This window comes from Taudactylus pleione, unplaced genomic scaffold, assembly GCF_031769625.1.
Source record: "Taudactylus pleione unplaced genomic scaffold, aTauple2 ptg000041l, whole genome shotgun sequence".
Taxonomy (NCBI): domain Eukaryota; kingdom Metazoa; phylum Chordata; class Amphibia; order Anura; family Myobatrachidae; genus Taudactylus; species Taudactylus pleione.
Genome location: NW_028284443.1, coordinates 66,765,545 through 66,787,362, shown reverse-complemented (window position 1 = coordinate 66,787,362; position 21,818 = coordinate 66,765,545). Strand labels below are relative to the sequence as shown.

Here is a 21,818-nt window from a genome sequence, read left to right as displayed (position 1 = left end):
GTTTTAACTTCACCCAATGTGTGACATTACTCCAGAGGAATAGAAGTCAGTCACATGACACACACCAATCAATGAACAGCCGGAACTATTTAAACCCGGCTTATACAGCTGACAGCTTCCTTAAGAAAGCCTCCGGCGAAACGCGCGTCAACCTTGCAGCTGGGGGGCACTTAGTGCGCACTTCGGACCTCCGCACCACAATCCTACCTGGGGAGAAACGGACAGCTATCTTGCCTTTATCTCTTTCATTGCTCTCTCATTAATTGCCCTAAACCTGACTCCCTGCGCTGCTTCACGGCAACAGGGACTCCGGGACACCTGGACACTACAGCAAAAGCCATCTGCACTGTTTCTAATGTGCCAAGTGTCAGTGACACTCATCCCACGTCTGATACTTGTATGATGTGAGAAAGCAGAATCTGACTTGTAATTGCACTTATCTCTTGCCTTTGTATTCTATCTAGTTTATATGACCTTCATTCTCCCAGGTAGAAAAGAGGGACACCTCCATTTATTTATCCACTGTGATTTAAGATGGTTATACACTGACAGATATATCTGTCTAGTGGGAAGGAAAATCTGGTAATGTATGGGAGCAAATACCAATAGAAATTTGCTCCAAAACCCTGGAAGACTGACCAGATTTTCCTTTCCACCAGACAGATTGGACAGATATCTGTCAGTCAGTGTGTACCCAGTTTAAGATTACTTAAAGGAATGTGGTGATCAGTTTTTTCTTAATCTTTATGTATTTTGCCACTGTTTATGTAATATCTATGTTTTACATATTTCGCCATACTCATTTTAGTAATCTTACATAGGTACCCCTATATGTTGTACGCAGGAGATATTCCACAATACAGGACTATACACAATAGACTGTATTATAATCTATTACTGTTCATTTCTGGTCTATATGGATTATTTTTTGAGAATATATTTTATATACATATATATATATATATATATATATATATATATATATATATATATATATATACACACACACATACACAATATATATATATATATATATATATATATATATATATACACACACATACACTATATATATATATATATACATACATACACACACACACACACACATACACTAAATTCTAGTGATCTTGATGGGTGCATGATACACACGTCTATATGATTCAGTATTATCACTGAATGTTTCATTCTTCACTTGTCTGTTTTGCACTTTATGTTTGTATATTTTCAGCTTGGCAGTATTATTTTAATGTAAACCAGATTCCATTCCACTACCAGAGTGCGCCTCACCAAAGGAGTCAACTCTCTTTCCTTTTTTTCTCTATAAATTGATAATACTCCGAGGGAGCACCTCTGTACAAGATACCAATTACCCCTATAGCACCTATTTCTGGTTGTTTTTCTCCTGTGCAATTGTTTTTTCCCTAATTCCCCTTTTCTCCATTTGGATCCAAACAGTACCTTCCCGACAAAGACTCCAGGGCCTTCTTGGACCCTGTAACCGCCTTCCATGTTTTTAGCCAAAGGGTTCTGCGAGCTGCAACCGAAGTTGCCGATACCCTAGAAGCCAAGATACCTACATCAATAACCGCATCGAACACACACATAGCAACTTCTTGCATTTGACTGAGATAAGACAACTGTTCTCTGGTAGCATTCGGCATGCAATCCTCCAGAGACTTTGTCCATACTTCCATAGCTTTGGCTACCTAAGCTACAGCCATAACTGGTCTGGTAATCACTCCAGATAATGAAAACACGGATTTTAAATAGTTATCAAGTTTTCTATCTATCTTTAAACTCTTTTAATGAGGATGCTGCAGGAATGGGTAATATAGAGCTCTTGATCAATGTAGTTACATGAGCATCTACCGACGGAGGAACTTCCCATTTGTTACACTCACTAAGTGCAAATGTGTATCGAGAGGTTAAATTCCTTGTAGCATAAAAATGCTTATTTGGAGTACACCATGCTTCAGACATGAGATTCATCAGTTGTTCAGACTGAGGAAAATAATCTCTAGCCACCTTCTGACACCTAAAGACCGGAGTCTTAGATTTCAGCGGAACCTCCTCTTCCTTTTTATACTGAGGACACATCTAACCGATCTCACCAGAGAGGGGACATCCACAGAGGATTGATGGTCTTCTTCCACTGAGTAAGACCCCGAGAACTCTGTATAACAGAGTGTGATGAGGAGGCTGAGTCAGAATCCTGAGCAACGTCTGAAGAGAACCTCTCTTATGCCCCTGCTTTACTCCCAATGGTCTATTCGCTTGCACCTGCTGAGGGGCTATAGATGGCAGCATACTCTGACTAGAGTGAGCAGAAGAATCAAACTAACAGGGGTTCATGGGGGACATACAGTACCAGTCAAAAGTTTGGACACACCTTCTCATTCAATGGTTTTTGTTTATTTAAATTATTTTCAACATAGTAGATTAATACTGAAGACATCAATACTATGAAAGAACACATATGGAGTTATGTTGCAAACAAAAAAAGTGTTAAACAAATCAAAATATGTTTTATATTTTAGATTCCTCAAAGTAGCCCCCTTTTGCTTTGATGACAGCTTTGAACACTCTTGGCATTCTCTCAATCAGCTTCATGAGGTAGTCTCCTGGAATGGTCTTGAATTAATGTGTATGAGATCATCAGTTGTGTTGTGCAGAGGTAGGGTTAGTACACAGTGGACACCACTATATGACTACTGTTGTAATCCATATTATGGCACCAACCACTCAACTCAGTAAAGAGAAACGACAGTCCATCATTACTTTAAGACATGAAGGTCAGTCGATACGGAAAATTTCAAGAACTTTAATGTTTTTTGCAACTGTACTTGAGGATACATTCAAACGCTATGATGAAAACTGGTTCTCATGAGGACCACCCCAGGAAAGGAAGACCAAGAGTTACCTCTGCTGCAGAGGATAAGTTCATTGGAGTTACAAGCCTCAGAAACCGCTACTTAACAGCACCTCAGATTAGAGACCACATGAAGTCTTCACAGAGTTCAAGTAGCAGACAAATCTCAACATCAACTGTTCAGAAGAGACTGCGTGAATCCGGCCTTCATGGTCGTATTGCTGTGAAGAAGCCACTACTGAGGATGATCAACAAGAGGAGGAGAATTGTTTGGGCCAAGAAACACAACGAATGGACATTAAACCAGTGGAAATCTGTACTTTGGTCTGATGAGTCCAAATTTGAGATTTTTGATTTCAACCGCCGTGTCTTTGTGAGATGCAGAGAAGGTGAGCGGAAGGTTTCTGCATGTGTGGTTCCCACTGTGAAGCATGGAGGAGGACATGTGATGGTGTGGGGGTGCTTTGCTGGTGACACTATTGGTGATTTATTAAAAATTCAAGGCACACATAACCAGCATGGCTACCACAGCATTCTGCAGCGCCATGCCATCCCATCTGGTTTGCGCTTACTGGGACCATAATTTGTTTTTCAACAAGACAATGACCCCAAACACACCTCCAGGCTATGTAAGGGCTACTTGACCAAGAAGGAAAGTGATTAATGCGAAGGAAAGTGCGTCAAATTGCCTCCACAATAACCAGACCTAAACCCAAATGAGCTGGTTTGGGATGAGTTGGACCGCAGAGTGAAGGAAAAGCAGCCAACTAGTGTTCAGCACCTCTGGGAACTCCTTCAAGACTGTTGGAAAACCATTCCAGGAGACTACCTCAAGAAGCTGATTGAGAAAATGCCAAGAGTGTGCAAAGCTGTCATCAAAGCAAATAGGGGCTACTTTGAGGAATCTAAAATATAAAACATTTTGATTTAACACTTTTTTGTTTACAACATAATTCCATATGTTTCTTTCATAGTTTTGATGTCTTCAGTATTAATCTACTATGTTGAAAATCATTTAAATAAATAAAAACCATTGAATGAGAAGGTGCCCCAAAACTTTTGACTGGTACTGTTATACAGAGAAGGATGCAAATACTGTGGGTACCCCATAGCAGGAGGCAGAATCGAGGCAGGAGCACGCGATGCTGCAGCACTGTCCACCAAATGCGACAAAACCTGAGACCAAGAGGCCACCCAGAGTGATTCTTGTGCTGGTGCAAAACATAAAAAGGGTGGCTGTTTACAACAAACGCTACACAACCTATCTGGCACAAAATCTTGCTCAGACAGGCCTGCCAAACAGGATTTACATGACTTCAGCACAGGAGGCACATCCTTCTCTCCTTACCTTTAGACATGGCAATGTGTAACAGGAATAAGGTATAAAGTATAAATGCAATGTGACAAACCCCACACACCTTTAGAGGGATGAGGAGAAACACAGTGATAGCTATATCTGACAGTTTTGAAAACAAAAAGTCAGTATAAATACAGCAGCTTGCATTATAGTCACATACAATGCATAAATCTAATCAAATGCTAATGCAGATGGACTCAGGACAGGAGCATCCTGGGATAGCAAACGCTTAACTGTTTGGTGTCCGGTCCTCCTATCCACCACCTACACTCCATTGTCTCCCTGTGGACCCTGAAGAAGAAATACCATTTTCTTTTTCAATTATGGGGGACATTTGAGAACACTGGGGACAAAGTTGTTCATCAAGGGAGGGAATGCTCATGTGCTGTACACTTAGGACCATGCGCTTATTGCTAGCATCTCTGAGGCGAATTTGCCAAATCGATAGAAAACTATGTAAGTTTACACTGAGAAACACAGAGCAGCCCTGCGAAAGTAGCTATACTGAGGAACCACGCCAAGCCACCTAGAACATTCCACCGACCTGGTTGAGAGGGCCATCACAGAATTTGGAACTAGAATATTTGTTAAGGTGAAGGTCTTGCAGATGACAGCCTAAATTCAAATAGTTATGGCTTGCTGTGAAGGGGTCCAACCCTGCTTGTTGACATCATCAAGAACCACGTAACTTTGCAACGAAAATCCTGGGTTGTATCAACGTAGGTCCATAGAGCCCGCCAAAAACCATAGGAAAACCAAGGATCCTGCTGGTCCAACTCAAGTAAATAAGGGATCACAAGTACCTGGTAATAAGAAAAGACCCACTGGTCCGCAAGACTGCCCTGCCAAGGGGGAATTTAGGAATTGTAACTTATGAGGCAGGACGTTAAGTTCTGAACACTACCCGGCTAAAAAAATAGCTTAAAGGAGCAACAAACACCAAAAATAGACCGGCTCCAAGTAGGAAGAACGGTCAGTCTGGAACAGAGTCTAGCTGGAAAAATCCAACCATGTTGAAAGATTGATAGCATCTTGTCAATGTCCAGCCTGTACACGTCTGTGTAGGTAGGGCCTAAGGGACTGTTGTAGAACAGAGTAGGCAGTCAGGTTGTTGGACTGGACCAGGAAGACTCAGACCACTGCAACATAAAACGACAGGGGTTCAGGCAAGAGGGAAGAACTCTGCCAGAGCCCCAGATATCCAAAGTCCCGGAGAACACTATCAAGTATTGAAAGGGATGGATACCCCTAAGGGATCCCTTCATGAAGGAAAGAAACCAGTCCTGCAAACAGTTTGCTCGGGTGCATAGTACAGGGCAGCGGCCAGTCTGCCCAACACCCCCCTGCATTAGTGCAGCTGATGGTATAGAAGAATTCCTAGTGACAAATCCGTAGGTCTCAATTTGAATAAGCCTATTTCATCCTCTTATTGAGTAAAAGGTGGAGCCCGATTGAGTCGCACTGTGTACACGGGTTGGGTACGGGATCCCGAAAGTCAGAATACAGGCAGCAGCATGCCGACAGCCTGAATTAAAAACAGATTTCTGTAATTATTACAAGCCTTACCCAAACTCTATATTTCCGCAGCCTAACCTGAACCCCCCCAGTCCTGCAGTCTAACCCTAACTCTCCTGTCCCACAGCCTAGCCCTAATCCTCCTGTCCCGCAGCCTAACCTTAATCCTCCTGTTCCACAGCCTAACTGAAGACACAAAGGACAGATCTAGTCTAGGAAAAACAGAGGGTGTACAGTAATTTTTAACAATAGTTGACTCTACAGCTACACCTAATGAGGTGCATTGATTGTGCACCTCGTAATGTGTAGCTGTACAGTCAACCATAGCTGTTATTCAGCCATGCAAGGACATCTTTCAAGTTTTCCCATACAACTGTAAAAACAAACAGAATAACAAAGGGACTTTGACACAGAGGAGCCTTTGCTATGAGCATCTCTGGATGAGTTCCTCTTAGTCGACATAGTAATACTATGGGGACTATTTACTAAAGTGCGGGTTTATAGAAGAGGAGGTGTTGCCCATAGCAACCAATCAGATCCTAGCCATTATCTTCTAGAAAATGCTAGACAAATAAGTAGAATCCGATTGCTTGCTATGGGCAAAACCTCAATTTTCAAAAACCAGCCAAGGGCACAATGTGACCTAGCAGTCAATGGATTTACTGGTAAGCATCCCAAATACACTTAAGGCTTGTTCACCAAATCAAAACCCCCTTTGTCTAAATAAGGAAATAAGGACTAAATAAAAGACCAGCAGCACCCTAAACAGAATAATATTTATACCAAAATAGAGAGCATATATGCAAAACCATTTAAATATACTTCTGCTAACATATGATTTAACTATAGAGCTACCATTCAACAGTAGATAGACAGGCGAAAACTACATAGAATCTCCGAGGGATATAGATCTAGCACTATCAAGCTGCAAAACTATCATAAGCTGGAGCTGATAAGAAGATGGCTGACCTAGGCTGTAGAGAGATAGATTGCACTATTTTGGTGGGCTGTCTAGATAGAGAGCGCAATAATGGCAGAGGGAGGAGGCAATAAGAAAATATGTCTCCTTGGCCAACCACCAGGTACACACTTGTTCTCTTCAGAACACAGTGCCCTGATGATTATTTGGAGGCCAGATTTCCACCATCAAATCCCACTGACCTGAGGAAGAAAAAGTGACTGTCAATTCCCTCTTACGCTTAACAAAGGACAAAACCAAGGCACCTGCAGTCCTTGTAACAGAGGAAGATTTCTAGACAAAGCCAAGCATTTGGCAAGCTGAAGCCTGGTCTAGGACAGGGTTTTGTCAGGGTTCTGCTACTGTGGACCCAGACTGCTGCTTCGTGGAGGAGTGCAGAGGAATTATGCTCTGGCTCCCTCGTCACAGATATATCTCTGGGAGAATTTCCTGGGCAGACCTGATAAGGGTCTGTGTGACAATTCCAGCAAAGGACACTAAACGTGGCCTGTGAGGATTGACTGTGCACTGAAGTGATAAAACCCACTCTGTGGCTTTAAATCCGAGGGATACGGTTTGTATGAAAGGCAGCGCAAAACTAACAGTAGTTAGTTCAACCTACCAGTGGATAAAATGTGTCCCGAGAATGTTTTCTTTTTAGTGTTATTATTCTCACAAGAGGGGGAGGAGAGAGAAAGGTCATCCATGGTATGAAAACAAAACAACAAAGACCAACAAGTAGCAAGTAGATATAATTACCAAGAGCATTACAGGCTTTTGTTATATATAGTATAAATACAAGTTTAAATTTCCATTATGGGTGATCAATATACTAGGACACTTTTTTTTTACAGAATATATGCAAAGCTCTCACCTTCTGCGTTTCTATGTGCTTTTCCAATATTTCCTGCTTCTTCTTTCTAACATCTTGCTGAAGTTTTAGCGCTTCCTGTAAATTTATTTTTAAAGAAAAAGAAAAATTGTTGTTCCACAAGGAATCCATTCAAAGATGTTTATTGTGTAGAGAATGAGCTAGAGGTAGACTATGCTAATTCACAGTCTAAAAGGAGAAAGGATGCCACAGTCACTAAGGCCCGTATTCAATTGAAGCGGACAGTCCGAGGTCGGACTTTCCGCCATCATCGACGTTTTTCCAGGGGGTAAAGTAACAGGCGCGTGCCCACTTATCCCCGTATTCAATTAGGAATCGGCAAAAACGGGACCTGGCAGAAAGGTAATTATCGAAAAGTCCTGTCACTTTTGGGGAAATCAGCCTGCCACCTCCCAAAAGATGGTCTAACATGGGGGATCACTATGGGTACCCCCGAATTGAACTAAAAATAAATGGGGTTTTTAAACAGCCCGCGGCAGGTGCATTAATGCATCTTTGAAGAAGTGGTGAAGAATAGCATTTAGCTTTATTTAAAAAAAAAAAAAAAAAATAGTCCCATCAAATATGAGGTACATGAAAATGGGTGAAAGCATATTTTAAGTCCCTGATGTGATTTTTAAAAATACTTAAAAAAATCCACCTGCCGCAACCAACCGCATTCTGGAAACCACCTGCTGCACATCCATCAAATGTGTGCATTACCTATCTAGACACAATTAACATTCATCCAGTTCTCAACAAGTGCTAAAATGTCAAATCTAATGCTTCACAACTATTTATTCAACAAAACGCAAGCCTAAAAGAAGAAACCGCCACGTGTGATAAAGTGATAATGCAAGAACATCCTTACTGTACATGGGAAAACCTTCTCCTGCAATCCACACATTTTATAAGATATATTATCAGCTCAGTGTTCCAAAGTAATGAAAAAGAAAATAAAAAAATGGATAAATTACTCACCTGTTTCTTTTTATGTGCTTCACGGTTGTCCATAGTAGAAGAATAAGTTACAGATTTTTGAATGGCTTTTAAAGCTTCCGGGTTGTAAACGGTTTTAGTAAGACCAGTAGAAGTGGACAGAACCTGGAAATTAAGCATAATCACTGCATTACACGGCATAGTATTTAGTATTATAAGCTACTGACATGTCCCCATATTAACGTGAAAAAGGAGATTGGGCCAGATGTTAAAGTGCTTGCAATAAATATAGTAAATTGCATATTTATTCCAATCCAAAGCCATCCAATCTTGTAACCTTTCCGGGTTATATTTTGCTAATAATAAACGATGAATAAAATATGCATATAGAACAAACCTTATGATTACTGTGTTAATAGTAAAATACTGCTCTACCTTGTATCATTTTTTTTCTACAAGGTAGAAAATTATCAGTTGGCCAAAAGTTGTGTTAATTACAGTGATTAATGTGAGATCAGTCACAAGTTAGTTGTGTTTAAATATATTTTGTGCAATCAAAAAGAAAATAAAAAAAATATAAATAAAAATTGTTGCCTTCACTATCACACGCCCAGCTTGTCACCCACTACCCCTCTCTTAAATGCTGTTCCTGGAAACAAAGCTACCAACTGCGCAATACGCTATTCCTGGAAACAAAACTACTCACTGCACGGTGAGAATGTGCAGTGAGTAGTTTTATTCAGGATCCCTAACATTTGTAAAAGGGACTTGACCAGGGAAGGAAGGAAAAAAGCACTACCACCACACAACCTGCTACTAGGTGGACATGGAACCAAGCAGGGGCGTTTCTAGAGGGGGGCCGTGTGCAGTCTCCGACGTGGGCCCCCTCCTCTCTGTTCGGCTGAGCACTGAGCTACAGTGTGCCCAGAGTCTATTGTGCATACACAGGACACAGAGAAAAAGGGCGCGTCGGCCATTTTCCCTGTACTGCACATGTGCAAATGACGGGTGGCCATTTTCCAGTCGTTTTTACAGGAACAGACACCGGAGCAGACGTGGCACTCCGGAGAGTTAAGTTTTATGGCCCGGCACACCCTGCTCCCATTAATAAATACGGCCCTGGAACCAAGGCAAGCTTTAAAATGCTGACCACACTGCCTCTCAGTCAAATGAGAAAGTAGGTACCAAGCAGTGTGATGTATCTTTTTTTTTTTCTTTTTATGTCCGGTTTCCTGAGGGTTAGACTTAACCCCATTAAACAGTTTGACTCCATCAAATGGCTGATGGAAAAATATTCTTTCATTTTATAAAACTTTATGTCTAAAATGTTTTTCTGACCTTTTCAGTGGCTGTAGAAGTGTGTTTCATGATAAAACCCAGTCTCTCCTTTATGGGTACTTTTGTTACAGTCTAGAATGAGAATGCAAGAGAATTATATTGTAAAAATGCACCATAGGAGTGCAAATCTCTACCCTTAGTCTGTGCTTCTTAAGAGTATTATAACATGACAACAAAGTGCATATAGTCTTCCCAGCTTCCTAGCTCCAGTTCCTACACTTGGGTGCAATAAAGGAAAAGTAGCTAAAATATAAATTATATATATACACACACACATACACACATATACATACTGCTCAAAAAAATACAGGGAACACTTAAACAACACAATGTAACTCCAAGTCATTCACATTTCTACGAAATTAAACTGTCCACTTAGGAAGCAACATTGATTGACAATCAATTTCACATGCTGTTGTGCAAATGGAATAGACAACAGGTGGAAATTATAGGCAATTAGCAAGACACCCCCAATAAAGGAGTGGTTCTGCAGGTGGTGACCACAGACCACTTCTCAGTTCCTATGCTTTTTGGCTGATGTTTTGGTCACTTTTGAACGCTGGCGGTGCTTTCACTCTAGTGGTAGCATGAGACGGAGTCTACAACCCACACAAGTGGCTCAGGTAGTGCAACTCATCCAGGATGGCACATCAATGGGAGCTGTGGCAAGAAGGTTTGCTGTGTCTGTCAGCGTAGTGTCCAGAGCATGGAGGCACTACCAAGAGACAGGCCAGTACACCAGGAGACGTGGAGGAGGCCGTAGGAGGGCAACAACCCAGCAGCAGGACCGCTACCTCCGCCTTTGTGCAAGGAGGAACAGGAGGAGCACTGCCAGGGCCCTGCAAAATGACCTCCAGCAGGCCACAAATGTGCATGTGTCTGCTCAAACAGTCAGAAACAGACTCCATGAGGGTGGTATGAGGGCCCGACGTCCACAGGTGGGGGTTGTGCTTACAGCCCAACACCGTGCAGAACGTTTGGCATTTGCCAGAGAACACCAAGATTCGCAAATTCGCCACTGGCGCCCTGTGCTCTTCACAGATGAAAGCAGGTTCACACTGAGCACGTGACAGACGTGAGAGAGTCTGGAGACGTCAAGGAGAACGTTCTGCTGCCTGCAACATCCTCCAGCATGACCGGTTTAGCAGTGGGTCAGTAATGGTGTGGGGTGGCATTTCTTTGGGGGGCCGCACAGCCCTCCATGTGCTCGCTAGAGGTAGCCTGACTGCCATTAGGTACCGAGATGAGATCCTCAGACCCCTTGTGAGACCATATGCTGGTGCGGTTGGCCCTGGGTTCCTCCTAATGCAAGACAATGCTAGACCTCATGTGGCTCGAGTGTGTGAGCAGTTCCTGCAAGACGAAGGCATTGATGCTATGGACTGGCCTGCCCGTTCCCCAGACCTGAATCCAAATGAGCACAACTGGGACGTCATGTCTTGCTCCATCCACCAACGCCACGTTGCACCACAGACTGTCCAGGAGTTGGCAGATGCTTTAGTCCAGGTCTGGGAGGAGATCTCTCAGGAGTCCATCCGCCAACTCATCAGGAGCATGCCCAGGCGTTGTAGGGAGGTCATACAGGCACGTGGAGGACACACACTACTGAGCCTCAGTTTGACTTGTTTTAAGGACATTACATCAAAGTTGGAGGAGCCTGTAGTGTGTTTTTCCACTTTAATTTTGAGTGTGGCTCTAAAACCAGACCTCCATGGGTTAATAAATTTGATTTCCAATGAGAATTTTTGTGTGATTTTGTTGTCAGCACATTCAACTATGTAAAGAACAAAGTATTTAATAATAATATTTCATTCATTCAGATCTAGGATGTGTTATTTTAGTCTTCCCTTTATTTTTTTGAGCAGTGTGTGTGTGTGTGTGTGTGTGTGTGTGTGTGTGTATATATATATACACACACACACACACACACACACACATATATACATACATACACATATACACACACACATATATATACTCATGCACACACAGGTTGAATCTCCCATATCCAAAATGCTTGGGACCAGGGGTATTTTATAGAACGGAATATTCTGTATTTTGGAATATTTGCATATCAAAGAAATATCTTGGGAATGGGACCCCAATATACACACAGAATGCATGTGTTATATACACCTTATACACACAGCCTGCAGGTCATTTTATACAATATTTTCAATAAATTTGTGGCTTAAGCAAAGTTTGTGTACATACATGAAATTCATTTATGTTTCATATACACATAGCCAGAAGGTAAATTTTATACAATATTTTTAATAATTTGTGCCTTAGACAAAGTTTGTGTACATTGAACCATCAAAAATCAAAGGTTTCATTACCCGTCATGCCAAAATAATTCCGTATTTCAGATATTTGGATATGGGAGACTCAACCTATATATATATATATATATATATATATATATATATATATATATATAATGTAATATCTATTAGTGTATATATATGAATTAATGTAATAACTTCAAATTGATCGTTGCCATTTGATCGCTGCTCGACACTACTGACCACTTTTTAAAAAAAATTTATTGACCCAGTGTTTCCCAACCTCGGCCCTCAGGACCAATAACAGATCACATTTTCCAGACCACCTAGCAGGGGCAACGGGTGTATCATCAACTGTCACATTTTAAAGATCCACAGGTGCCTGGGTAAACATGAACTAGTTTGGATCATGAAGACTAGTTTGGTAACTACTCATTTAACCTAATTTGGAACAGCCAGTAAGAATAAAAAAAGTAAAGAAAAGCATAACAAATGACTAACATACCTGTATTGCCTTCGTGTTTGCGTTTTGGGCCTCTGCTGGCTCAGCATTACTGGAAGGGACTGGTCCTAGGCGCTCTTTGACAGACTGCTTAATAACCGGCAAATTGGAGGGCTGAACATTCAGCTGGCCAACCTTACAAAGTCAAGAGAACCAGATAAATTATTCACATAGGACTTCCAGCCACTAGCCAAATAACTATTTAAAATTCACCATTAGTAATAAGGTATTTAGGTAACAAGTAATCTACAACTTCCAACTACTTGCAAGAATGCAGGAATTTATTCTCTTAAGGTGGGTACACACTGGACAGACATCTGCAGATCGAGTGATCTGCAGATGATGGTCGTTCATACACACTGAACGACCATCATCTGCTTGTGCCCTCGGGTCCCGGCAACCGAGGGGCTGGTCTGGGGCGTGTCCCGCCCCCCTCTTCGCGGCTGCCGCTGTGTGTGTACGGGCGGTCTGCAGATCGCCCGTACACACCTGCCGATGGACAGATATGTCTGCAGACATAGCTGTCCATCGGCTGTGCAGCACAGCCAATGCGATATGTCGGTGAACGACGACGTTCACCGACATATTGCGGGTACACACTGGCTGATGTGCAGCAGATATATTGGGCGATCAATTGATCGGCCAATGTATCGGTCAGTGTGTACCCAGCATTAATCTGTAACTTCATATAAAAGCAGAATTAGTTCACAACATGGATCAAGGTGGAGAGTGCATCTACTTGCCCTGGAGCAAGATCTGGGCAATGTCCCCTGAATGAGCTACATACCAGCTTTGTTACTATTTAATTAGTTAATGGTAAAGGTTATGATGGAAATCCAATTATGCATTATGGATGTTACACCCCCCCCCCCCCCCCCCAACACACACCCCTACACCCTGCAGGACATGGTTTAATTCCAACAATGGCACTACAACACCTTAAGTCAGTGGTTCCCAAACTGTGCACCGCAGCACCCTGGGGTGTCTCGGGACACTTGCAGGGGTGCCTCAGGTTGGTGGTCCAGCACCAAATCAAATTATTTATGGTCAATGTAATGTAAATATGTGGACAAACAGAAGTGCAAACCTGTCACCTACTACCTAAATGAACCTAAGGATGACAGGTAAGCACTTCTCTTTACTACTTCACTACATTTTTTCAATAACAAAACTTTTGGCTTAGGGGTGGCGTGAAAACAATGCTGATGCACTAGGGTGCGGCGATTCAATAAAAGTTTGGGAACCACTGCCTTAAGTAATAAAAATGTTATGTACAAGTGTTTCAATCTAATGTAAACAAACATTATTGATAAAGAAAAACTGTTGGCATTGTGCAGACATGCAAGTTCAGATCCATGAGAACTCCAAAAGTAACTGTGTTGGAGGAGCCCCCCCCCCACATAGACCTCCCTTGAACCATGCAGGAAAGAGTGGGAAAGAAGGGGGGGGCAGCTGTATTCCAAACCTATGGACTGGAGAGCTGTAACGCCAAACCCATTTTCTGTACAGCGGTAACAATCATAAGTGAATATATTGCCCCATGGAGGTAGCAAAACTCCATATCTGAGCTCAAAGACCTCTCCCTGTAGCAGCAAAGAGTCCATCTCTCTGGAGCAGATCTTAGCTAGGGGTGGGAGATAGATAAAATACAATCACCCAGACTTAACTGCGTGAAGGTGGAGAAGGGGTAAGAACACCCCACAGCAATTCAATGCTAAATGCAAGTCTGTGTTTGGAAAGGTTACTATAAAAAGAGGGCAGAAGAGTATCTGTGTGCATGTGTATCACTACATTTTAGTGATGTAAAACAAGTCTTTTAAGAGCTACTATTGAGCAATAAAAACAATTATTCTTAAAGAACCTGTTCTATTTGTGCCAAGCCCCTGTAACATATGGATAAGAGCTAACACTATCTACCAGCTGTCATTTGTTGATCCCATCGCCAGTTTCATCCTACCGGACAAAACGCGTTGATTGCGGATCCCCCCTCCATTACTACTCCGGCACCGGCCACCTGTTTTCCACCCAGAGAGATCGCGATTCAGTACCCGGCAACATTAAAGGCTTGTGGCGGCAGCCGTTCATTCACATAAGCCGCGGAAGCACCTCCAGCCACCGCTCCATACAGGAGAAAAAGTACCCAGCACACGGTCTCTTGCAGCGTGGCCATGCTAGCACCAACGGATTTTTAAATTAACAAGGGTACACAAATTTATTTGACCCACAGAAACAGAGGTAACTTAACATTTACTAAGCAATCTACCGGGTGGTAGTAACTATATTTATACTGGGACGCCAGTATCATACAGACTATTTACTAATAACTGCATACTAACTGACCAGCTTGCCAAACTTGCTTGATGAAATCAAAAGCAACATTTCTGCTACTTGCTCTAAACCCGACACATTAAATTATATTGCAGACTTGCTACTAATTACAAAGACCTTACGTGATATAGGATATGCGACTTTTAGAGCCCAAGAACTGGCTATTATAAGTGTCCTAAACTTTTTATACCTTATGCTCTCATGTAATTGAATGCAAATTATCTCATGAGATTATTGCCGTTATTTATGTGACTTAATTGATATGTGTGAATATATTTATTTTGTGTTTGAATAAAACCTATGTGGTATAATTGAAACCAGCCTCTTGTATGCATTATAAAGAGCTGACTTTTCACCATATTATTGCAGAATCATTGGATTATAGATTAATACCAGCACAGTGATTATTGTTTTTAATTGTATACTTTCTAGAGATTTTTGGATCTTTTGGGTCCTAACTAGACCCTAAATTACTTGCAGCAGGTATCAATTAAGACCTTTTAAATGTATTACCAGTGCCAGGAATTGCAGAGTTACACTACTTTGACTCTGGCGATGGGAGGAATCCACACACACACAGTCAGATAACCTACAGTCCTGGCCCCAAGTAAGTAATCCGGAGGAACCAATACACGCCAGCAAAGTAATCTAAGGCTTGAACTTGCACTGCTCCTATGTACACAATGTGGTTCCAAGTGGGGTTGCCATTAACATTAAAGCGTAGGTTTTCAAACTCTGTCCTCAAGAGCACAAATAGGTCACGTTTTCCAGGTCACCTACTGGGTGCACAAGAGTACTCATTACTCACTGACACATTTTAAAAGATCCACAGGTAGAGTAAATTACCTCACTTGTGAATCTGTGAGGATACCTGGGAAACACACACTGTTGTGGTCCTGAGGACAAAATTTAAGAGCCTGTGCATTAAAGGATATTTACCAATGGTTCCACAAGTCAGACCAGAAAGTTGTCAAAACACTTCCACTGACACTGTGGCATGATAAGCCCATCCTGTTACAGTGGTCATGAAAATAAATTGCTACCATCTAATGAGTTTCCAACCAGAATTCTCATGTACTTAGAGGAGGGTTAGAGGAGAGTGCAATAGATTACTGATCTAATATGAATGTGCTGTGAATCCTTGTGCAACTATTGTAATTTTCACTGTGGGAGTCACTTTAGGACATTACTCATCAAATGCCCTAGAATCACTTTACATTTACTGATCAATGAACTGTCTTTTGACGATACTTAAAGCTGGTCTCCTTTACACGAAAACAAGAGATATGGTAAGAACTTAGCTTTGTTATCTCTGTTTCTACGAAGTCCATAGGGTCCACACGGTTGACCTTGGGGTATATAGCTGGATCTGGATCCACGGGCACCACGCAGTTAAAGCTTTGCTGCTCCCAGGATGCACTTGGGTCCGTCCTCCTCTATACCCCGCCCCCGAGCCACAGGCACCTCAGTTGGTAAGCAGCCAAGGCCGGAGGAGAAGAAAAAACAGAGAGAAGGAAGACTGGAACACACAAGAAATCATACTCACAGAAATGGGAGACGGAAAACCGGTGACCAACCACACAGCCCATATGAAGCCAGGTGCATCAGGGCGGGCGCCCTGTGGACCCTATGAACTTCGTAGAAACAGAGATAACAAAGGTAAGTTCTTACCATATCTCTTGTTTTCTACTTCAGGGTCTACAGGGTTGACCTTGGGGATGTCCCAAAGCAGTTCAACTAAGGGCGGGGACACTCCTGTGCTGAAAGGAGCAACCGGCGCCCGAAGGATGCATCCTGAGAGGCGAAGGTGTCAAACGCATAGAACCTCAAAAACGTTTGAATTGAAGACCTAGTGGCCGCCTTACACAGCTGAACAGCAGAGGCGCCTCGTCTAGCAGCCCAAGAGGGACCCACAGAACTAGTGGAATGAGTCTTAACAGAGGCTGGCGCAGGTAAACCCTCCTGTGCATAAGCCTCACAAATAACGGAACGAAGCCAACGGGCTAACGTTTGTTTGTTGGCAGGCCAACCCCTCGTGAAAACCAAAGAGGACAAACAATGAATCAGACTTCCTAACCGAATCAGTCTGGTCCACATAGATTCTAAGCGCCCGGACTACATCTAAGGAAGCCTCACCAGCTGAAAGATCAGGTGACTGAAAAGCTGGCACAACAAGTTCCTGATTAATGTGGAACTTTGAGACCACTTTGGGCAAAAACTCAGGACGAGTGCGAGCACCGCTCTGTCCTGGTGAAAGATCAGAAAAGGAGGGCGACAGGAAGGCGCCCCCAATTCTTACACCCTCCAGGCAGAAGCAATTGCCAGGAGAAAAACGGTCTAAAACTTCAGCCACTTGAGTTCCACTGACTCAAGAGGCTCAAAAGGAGGACCCTGCAGGACCCGTAGCATCACCGCCAAGTCCCAAGGAGCCACCGGAGGCACGAAGGGAGGCTGGATCCTGAGAACACCCTGGAAAAAGGTGTGAATATCTGGCAGTGTAGCAATCCGTCGTTGAATCCACACGGACAAAGCAGACACATGAACCTTCAGAGAGGCAAGGCGTAAGCCGAGGTCCAAACCTGATTGGAGGAACTCCAAGATTCTGGAAACCCGGAACACCTGAGGATCATAGCTTCTGGATTCACACCACTGAAAGTAAGTGTGCCACACCCTGTGGTAAATCCGTGCGGAAGCAGGCTTGCGTGCCCTAAGTACATGGTACCAATGACCGAACCGGAGAAACCCCGAGACCTCAAGATGGCAGTCTCAAGAGCCACGCCATCAAAGACAGCCGACCCAGATCCGGGTAAAGGCAGGGCCCTTGAGACAACTGGTCCCGACGCTGAGGAAGAAGGGACGGAACGTCGATGGAGAGGCTCCTCAGATCGGAGTACCAAGGATGTCTGGGCCACGCCGGAGCTACCAGCACGAGCGTGCCGCCGTCCTGCTTGAATTTCCGCAGAACCCGAGGAAGTAGGGATATCGGAGGAAACAGATACGCCAGATGAAACGTCCATTTCACCGACAGCGCGTCTACCAGACAGGCGCCTGCATCTCTTTCCTTGACCCGTAAACGGGCAACTTGTGATTGTGACGGGAGGTCATCAAGTCCAGCTCCGGCAGCCCCCACCTGTCCACAAGTAGCTGAAACACCTCTGGGTGAAGCGACCATTCCGCGGGATGCACGTCGTGACGGCTGAGGAAGTCCGCCTCCCAATTGAGGACTCCGGGAATGAAGACTGCCGAGATCGCTGGAATGTGACACTCCGCCCAAGCAAGAATGCGAGAAACCTCCGACATCGCTGCCCGACTGAGAGTTCCTCCTTGGTGGTTGATATACGCCACCGTGGTGGCGTTGTTGGACTGCACCTGAACCGCCCTTCCATGAAGAACGGGGCCGGACGACTGCAGGGCCCTGTATACTGCCCGCAGTTCCAGGATGTTGATGGGGAGAAGTGCTTCTTCCGCGGACCAACGACCCTGAAGCGACAATGAGCCGGTCACTGCCACCCAACCCCGGAGACTGGCATCCGTCGTGAGCAGGACCCAGTCCGGGATCCAAAAGGGGCGCCCCTCCACCAGATGAGCTGCCTGAAGCCACCAAGCCAAAGACTGCCGAACCTCTGGGGACAACACCAGCATCTGAGAGCGGATCCGGTGAGGTAACCCGTTCCATTCTGAGAAAATCAGCCCCTGCAGGGGCCGGGAATGGAACTGGGCAAATTCCACCATGTCAAATGTCGACACCATGGACCCCAGAACTCTCATAGCCGAATGGACCGACAGGCGGCAACTGCTCAGGTAACTGTGAATCCGCAGCTGTAGGGAGGAGACCTTCTCCGGGGTCAGGAAGACCCTTTGCTGACGAGAATCCAGCAGGGCTCCCAAATGAACCATCCGCTGTGATGGAATCAGGGAGGACTTTTTCCAATTTATCAGCCACCCGTGCGCTTGCAAGCAAGTGATCGTCAGGTGGAGATGTTGAAGCAGTACCTCCGGGGAGCTCGCCAGCAACAGGATGTCGTCCAGATACGGCAGCAGATACGGCAGCAGCCGTACATTCTGGTTCCGAAGATGTGCGGCCATGACCGCCATAATCTTTGTGAATACCCTCGGTGCCGTGGAGAGGCCAAAGGGTAGCGCCCGGAACTGATAATGATGTTGAAGGATAGCGAACCTCAGGTACCGCTGGTGCGAAGGTGCTATCGGAACATGGAGGTAGGCGTCCTGGATATCCAGGGACACCATGTAATCCCCAGAATGATGGAACGTAACGTTTCCATCCTGAACTTGGGAACTCTGAGGAATTTGTTCAGAGACTTCAAGTTGAGGATAGGGCGATGAGAACCATTGGGTTTCTGCACCAGAAACAGAGAAGAATAGTACCCCGTCCCTCGTTGTGATTGAGGAACGGGAACAATGACCCCTGTTTTCAGCAAGGACTCTATAGCTTCCTGAATCTGTAAAGCCTTGGTCTTGTCCTGAGAAGGACTCGTGCAGAAAAACTGGTGGGGCGGTCTGGCGTACCCCTGGGAAACCACTTCTCGAACCCAAGCATCCGTGGTGGTATTGTGCCAGCACTGGGCAAATAGAAGAAGTCGGCCTCCCACTCTGGGGTCCCCCAGAGGGAGGCCCGTCCCATCAGGCAGAAGGTTTATCTTCCTGCTTGGAAGAAGGGCGCCTGGTACTCCAGGCCTGCTTCTTGGGCTTAGAAGCGGCCTTGGTCACCAACTGCCTTGGGAAGGACTGACCTTTGGCCTTGCCCTGAACCCGAAAGGACCGAAAGGCAGAGCTCCGTACCTTGGTAGGTGCAGAAGCCGAAGGGAGGAAGGCTGATTTAGATTTAGCCAGAGTATCCACTATTTGTCCAAGTCTGGACCAAAAAGCAACTCTCCATTAAAAGGTAAGGCTCTAGGCCTTTTTTGGAGTCTGCGTCAGCTCTCCAAGACCTCAGCCACAAGGACCGACGCACTGACACAGCTGCAGCCGACACCTGAGAGGTCAGCAGGCTTGCATCTAACGATGCTTCCCCAATGTAGGAAGCCACATCCCTCATTTGTCCTATCAACACTCTCTGGATCTCTGGAGCATCCTCCGGAAAGGTATCCTCCAAAGCGTTGGCCCAGCTCTCGATGGCCTTAGCCACCCAAGAGATGGCCATGGATGGACGGGCCACCGCCCCCGAGAGTAGATAGATTTTAAACAAGTCTCCACTTTCCTGTCCGTGGGATCTTTCAGGAAGGAGATCGACGGCAAAGGCAGCGTAGCGCTTTTAATTAAGTGGGTGACATGGGAATCCACCGCAGGTGGAGTTTCCCACTTCCTGCAATGAGCCTCAGGAAAAGGATAGTTTGAAGCCAACCGTTTCGGCGGTTGGAATCTCTTGCTGGGCAACTGCCAGGCTCCTGCCATATGATCCGTTAACTGGTCGGACAGGGGAAAAACCGTCGAAGCTACTTTGGCCTTTTTAAAATTAGGGTACTTCGACCTGAGAGCCGGCGCATCCTCCTCTATATGAAGGATGGCCCGCAATGCCCTAACCAATGCCGGCACCTCCTGGGCCCCGGCATCCGAGTCAGAGTCTTCATGGATCTCCCCGTCATCCGAAGACACGTCCAAGTCCGTGAACTGTGCTGCCAGTGAAGCCGAAACGGGTCGCTTGGACGCCTTTGTGGGCAAATCACTGTGCAACATAGACTGAAAAGCCGATGACGAGGCCGCCAGGCTCTGAACAGAGCTGGAGAGGACATCCACCCAGGGAGGGGGTACCGTTGGAAGATACCCCTGAAAAGGTACCATCGACTGCTGCGGCACCGTGGGAGATTGCATGTAAACAGGCAATCCCGCATAAGGACCCACAGTCTGAGACCCGGGAGGAGACTGCACCAGACGCGTCACACCCGGGGAACGGGGGATGGTAGGCTGGGGCAACGCCCTAGAAGGGGCCGCAAGCCAGTCCGCGATCGACGCCAGCACTGGCGTAAACATCACCCACGGAGGATCCTGCGCCACCGGGGGTTTAGAGGGACCAGGTACCAGCTGGCACCGCCCGCACAGACCGTCCTGAGACAAATCCGCCCCATCAACCCCTATCGAACAGCGTCGGCAGGAAAACAACACAGGAGCCACGGAGTGCTCATTCTTCTCATCAGACATGACACAAAACTTTTGCAATAAAAATGTATCACCGAAACAAGGTAAGGCGTATAACACCTGTGCACTCCCAAGTATGCAACACAAACAGCCCACAATATGGTACTGAGTAGTACACCGCAGTATGTGACGGACCTCACAAATACGTAGATTTATATAAGTGAGGTACACAGAATGAACACCCCTCCCCCACGCACCTGCACCAGGAGAAGGAAAGGGATAGGTATAAGCTGACAGTAAGAAGAAATAAGCACAGACAGGCAGCACTAGCAAAAGTCACATACCATGCAGGAAGTTATATTCACTGCACCTTCAGCTACAATCAACCTCCCAGATTCAGTGTCTGGGAGGGCTATAGCGCTGCAAACACTGTCCTTTGCAGGGGGAGAGGTACGCAGGGGGACTGGTATACCGCCTGGGAGCACTGCGATGCTGCCTGGAAGATGGCCGCCGGAGAGCACTGAGGAGGAGTGGCCAGGAGATAACAGCCCAGCGAAGCCAGCACACATGAGAGAAGGCGCGCTGGGAGAGGGGAGGAGCCGCTAAAGTAGGGAAGGCTGCCTCCCCTGCTGGTATTAAACCCCCAGGGAAGCCGGTTCCCTGCCGGTACTTACACCCTGGGGGCCAGCGGTCACGCGGGGTATGCCACAGAGGGGAGAGCCCACCGCCGCTACTAGCACCGCCGGTCTGTCCCCAGAGA

The 21,818-nt window shown here is 45.2% G+C and overlaps 1 protein-coding gene across 4 annotated transcripts in view; it reads right to left on the bottom strand.

The window, feature by feature from the left end:
• RBM26 (RNA binding motif protein 26) overlaps window positions 1–21,818 on the bottom strand; it is a 157,744-nt gene that overhangs the window by 51,141 nt on the left and 84,785 nt on the right. For all 4 annotated transcript variants that reach the window (XM_088459054.1, XM_088459073.1, XM_088459059.1 and 1 more), the window contains exons 14-17: window positions 12,641–12,772; window positions 9,851–9,922; window positions 8,555–8,677; window positions 7,577–7,651 (exon numbers count right to left, since the gene is read on the bottom strand). In XM_088459054.1, the coding sequence (XP_088315180.1) occupies window positions 7,577–7,651; window positions 8,555–8,677; window positions 9,851–9,922; window positions 12,641–12,772 (402 nt within the window). The remainder of the gene's footprint in view (window positions 1–7,576; window positions 7,652–8,554; window positions 8,678–9,850; window positions 9,923–12,640; window positions 12,773–21,818) is intronic.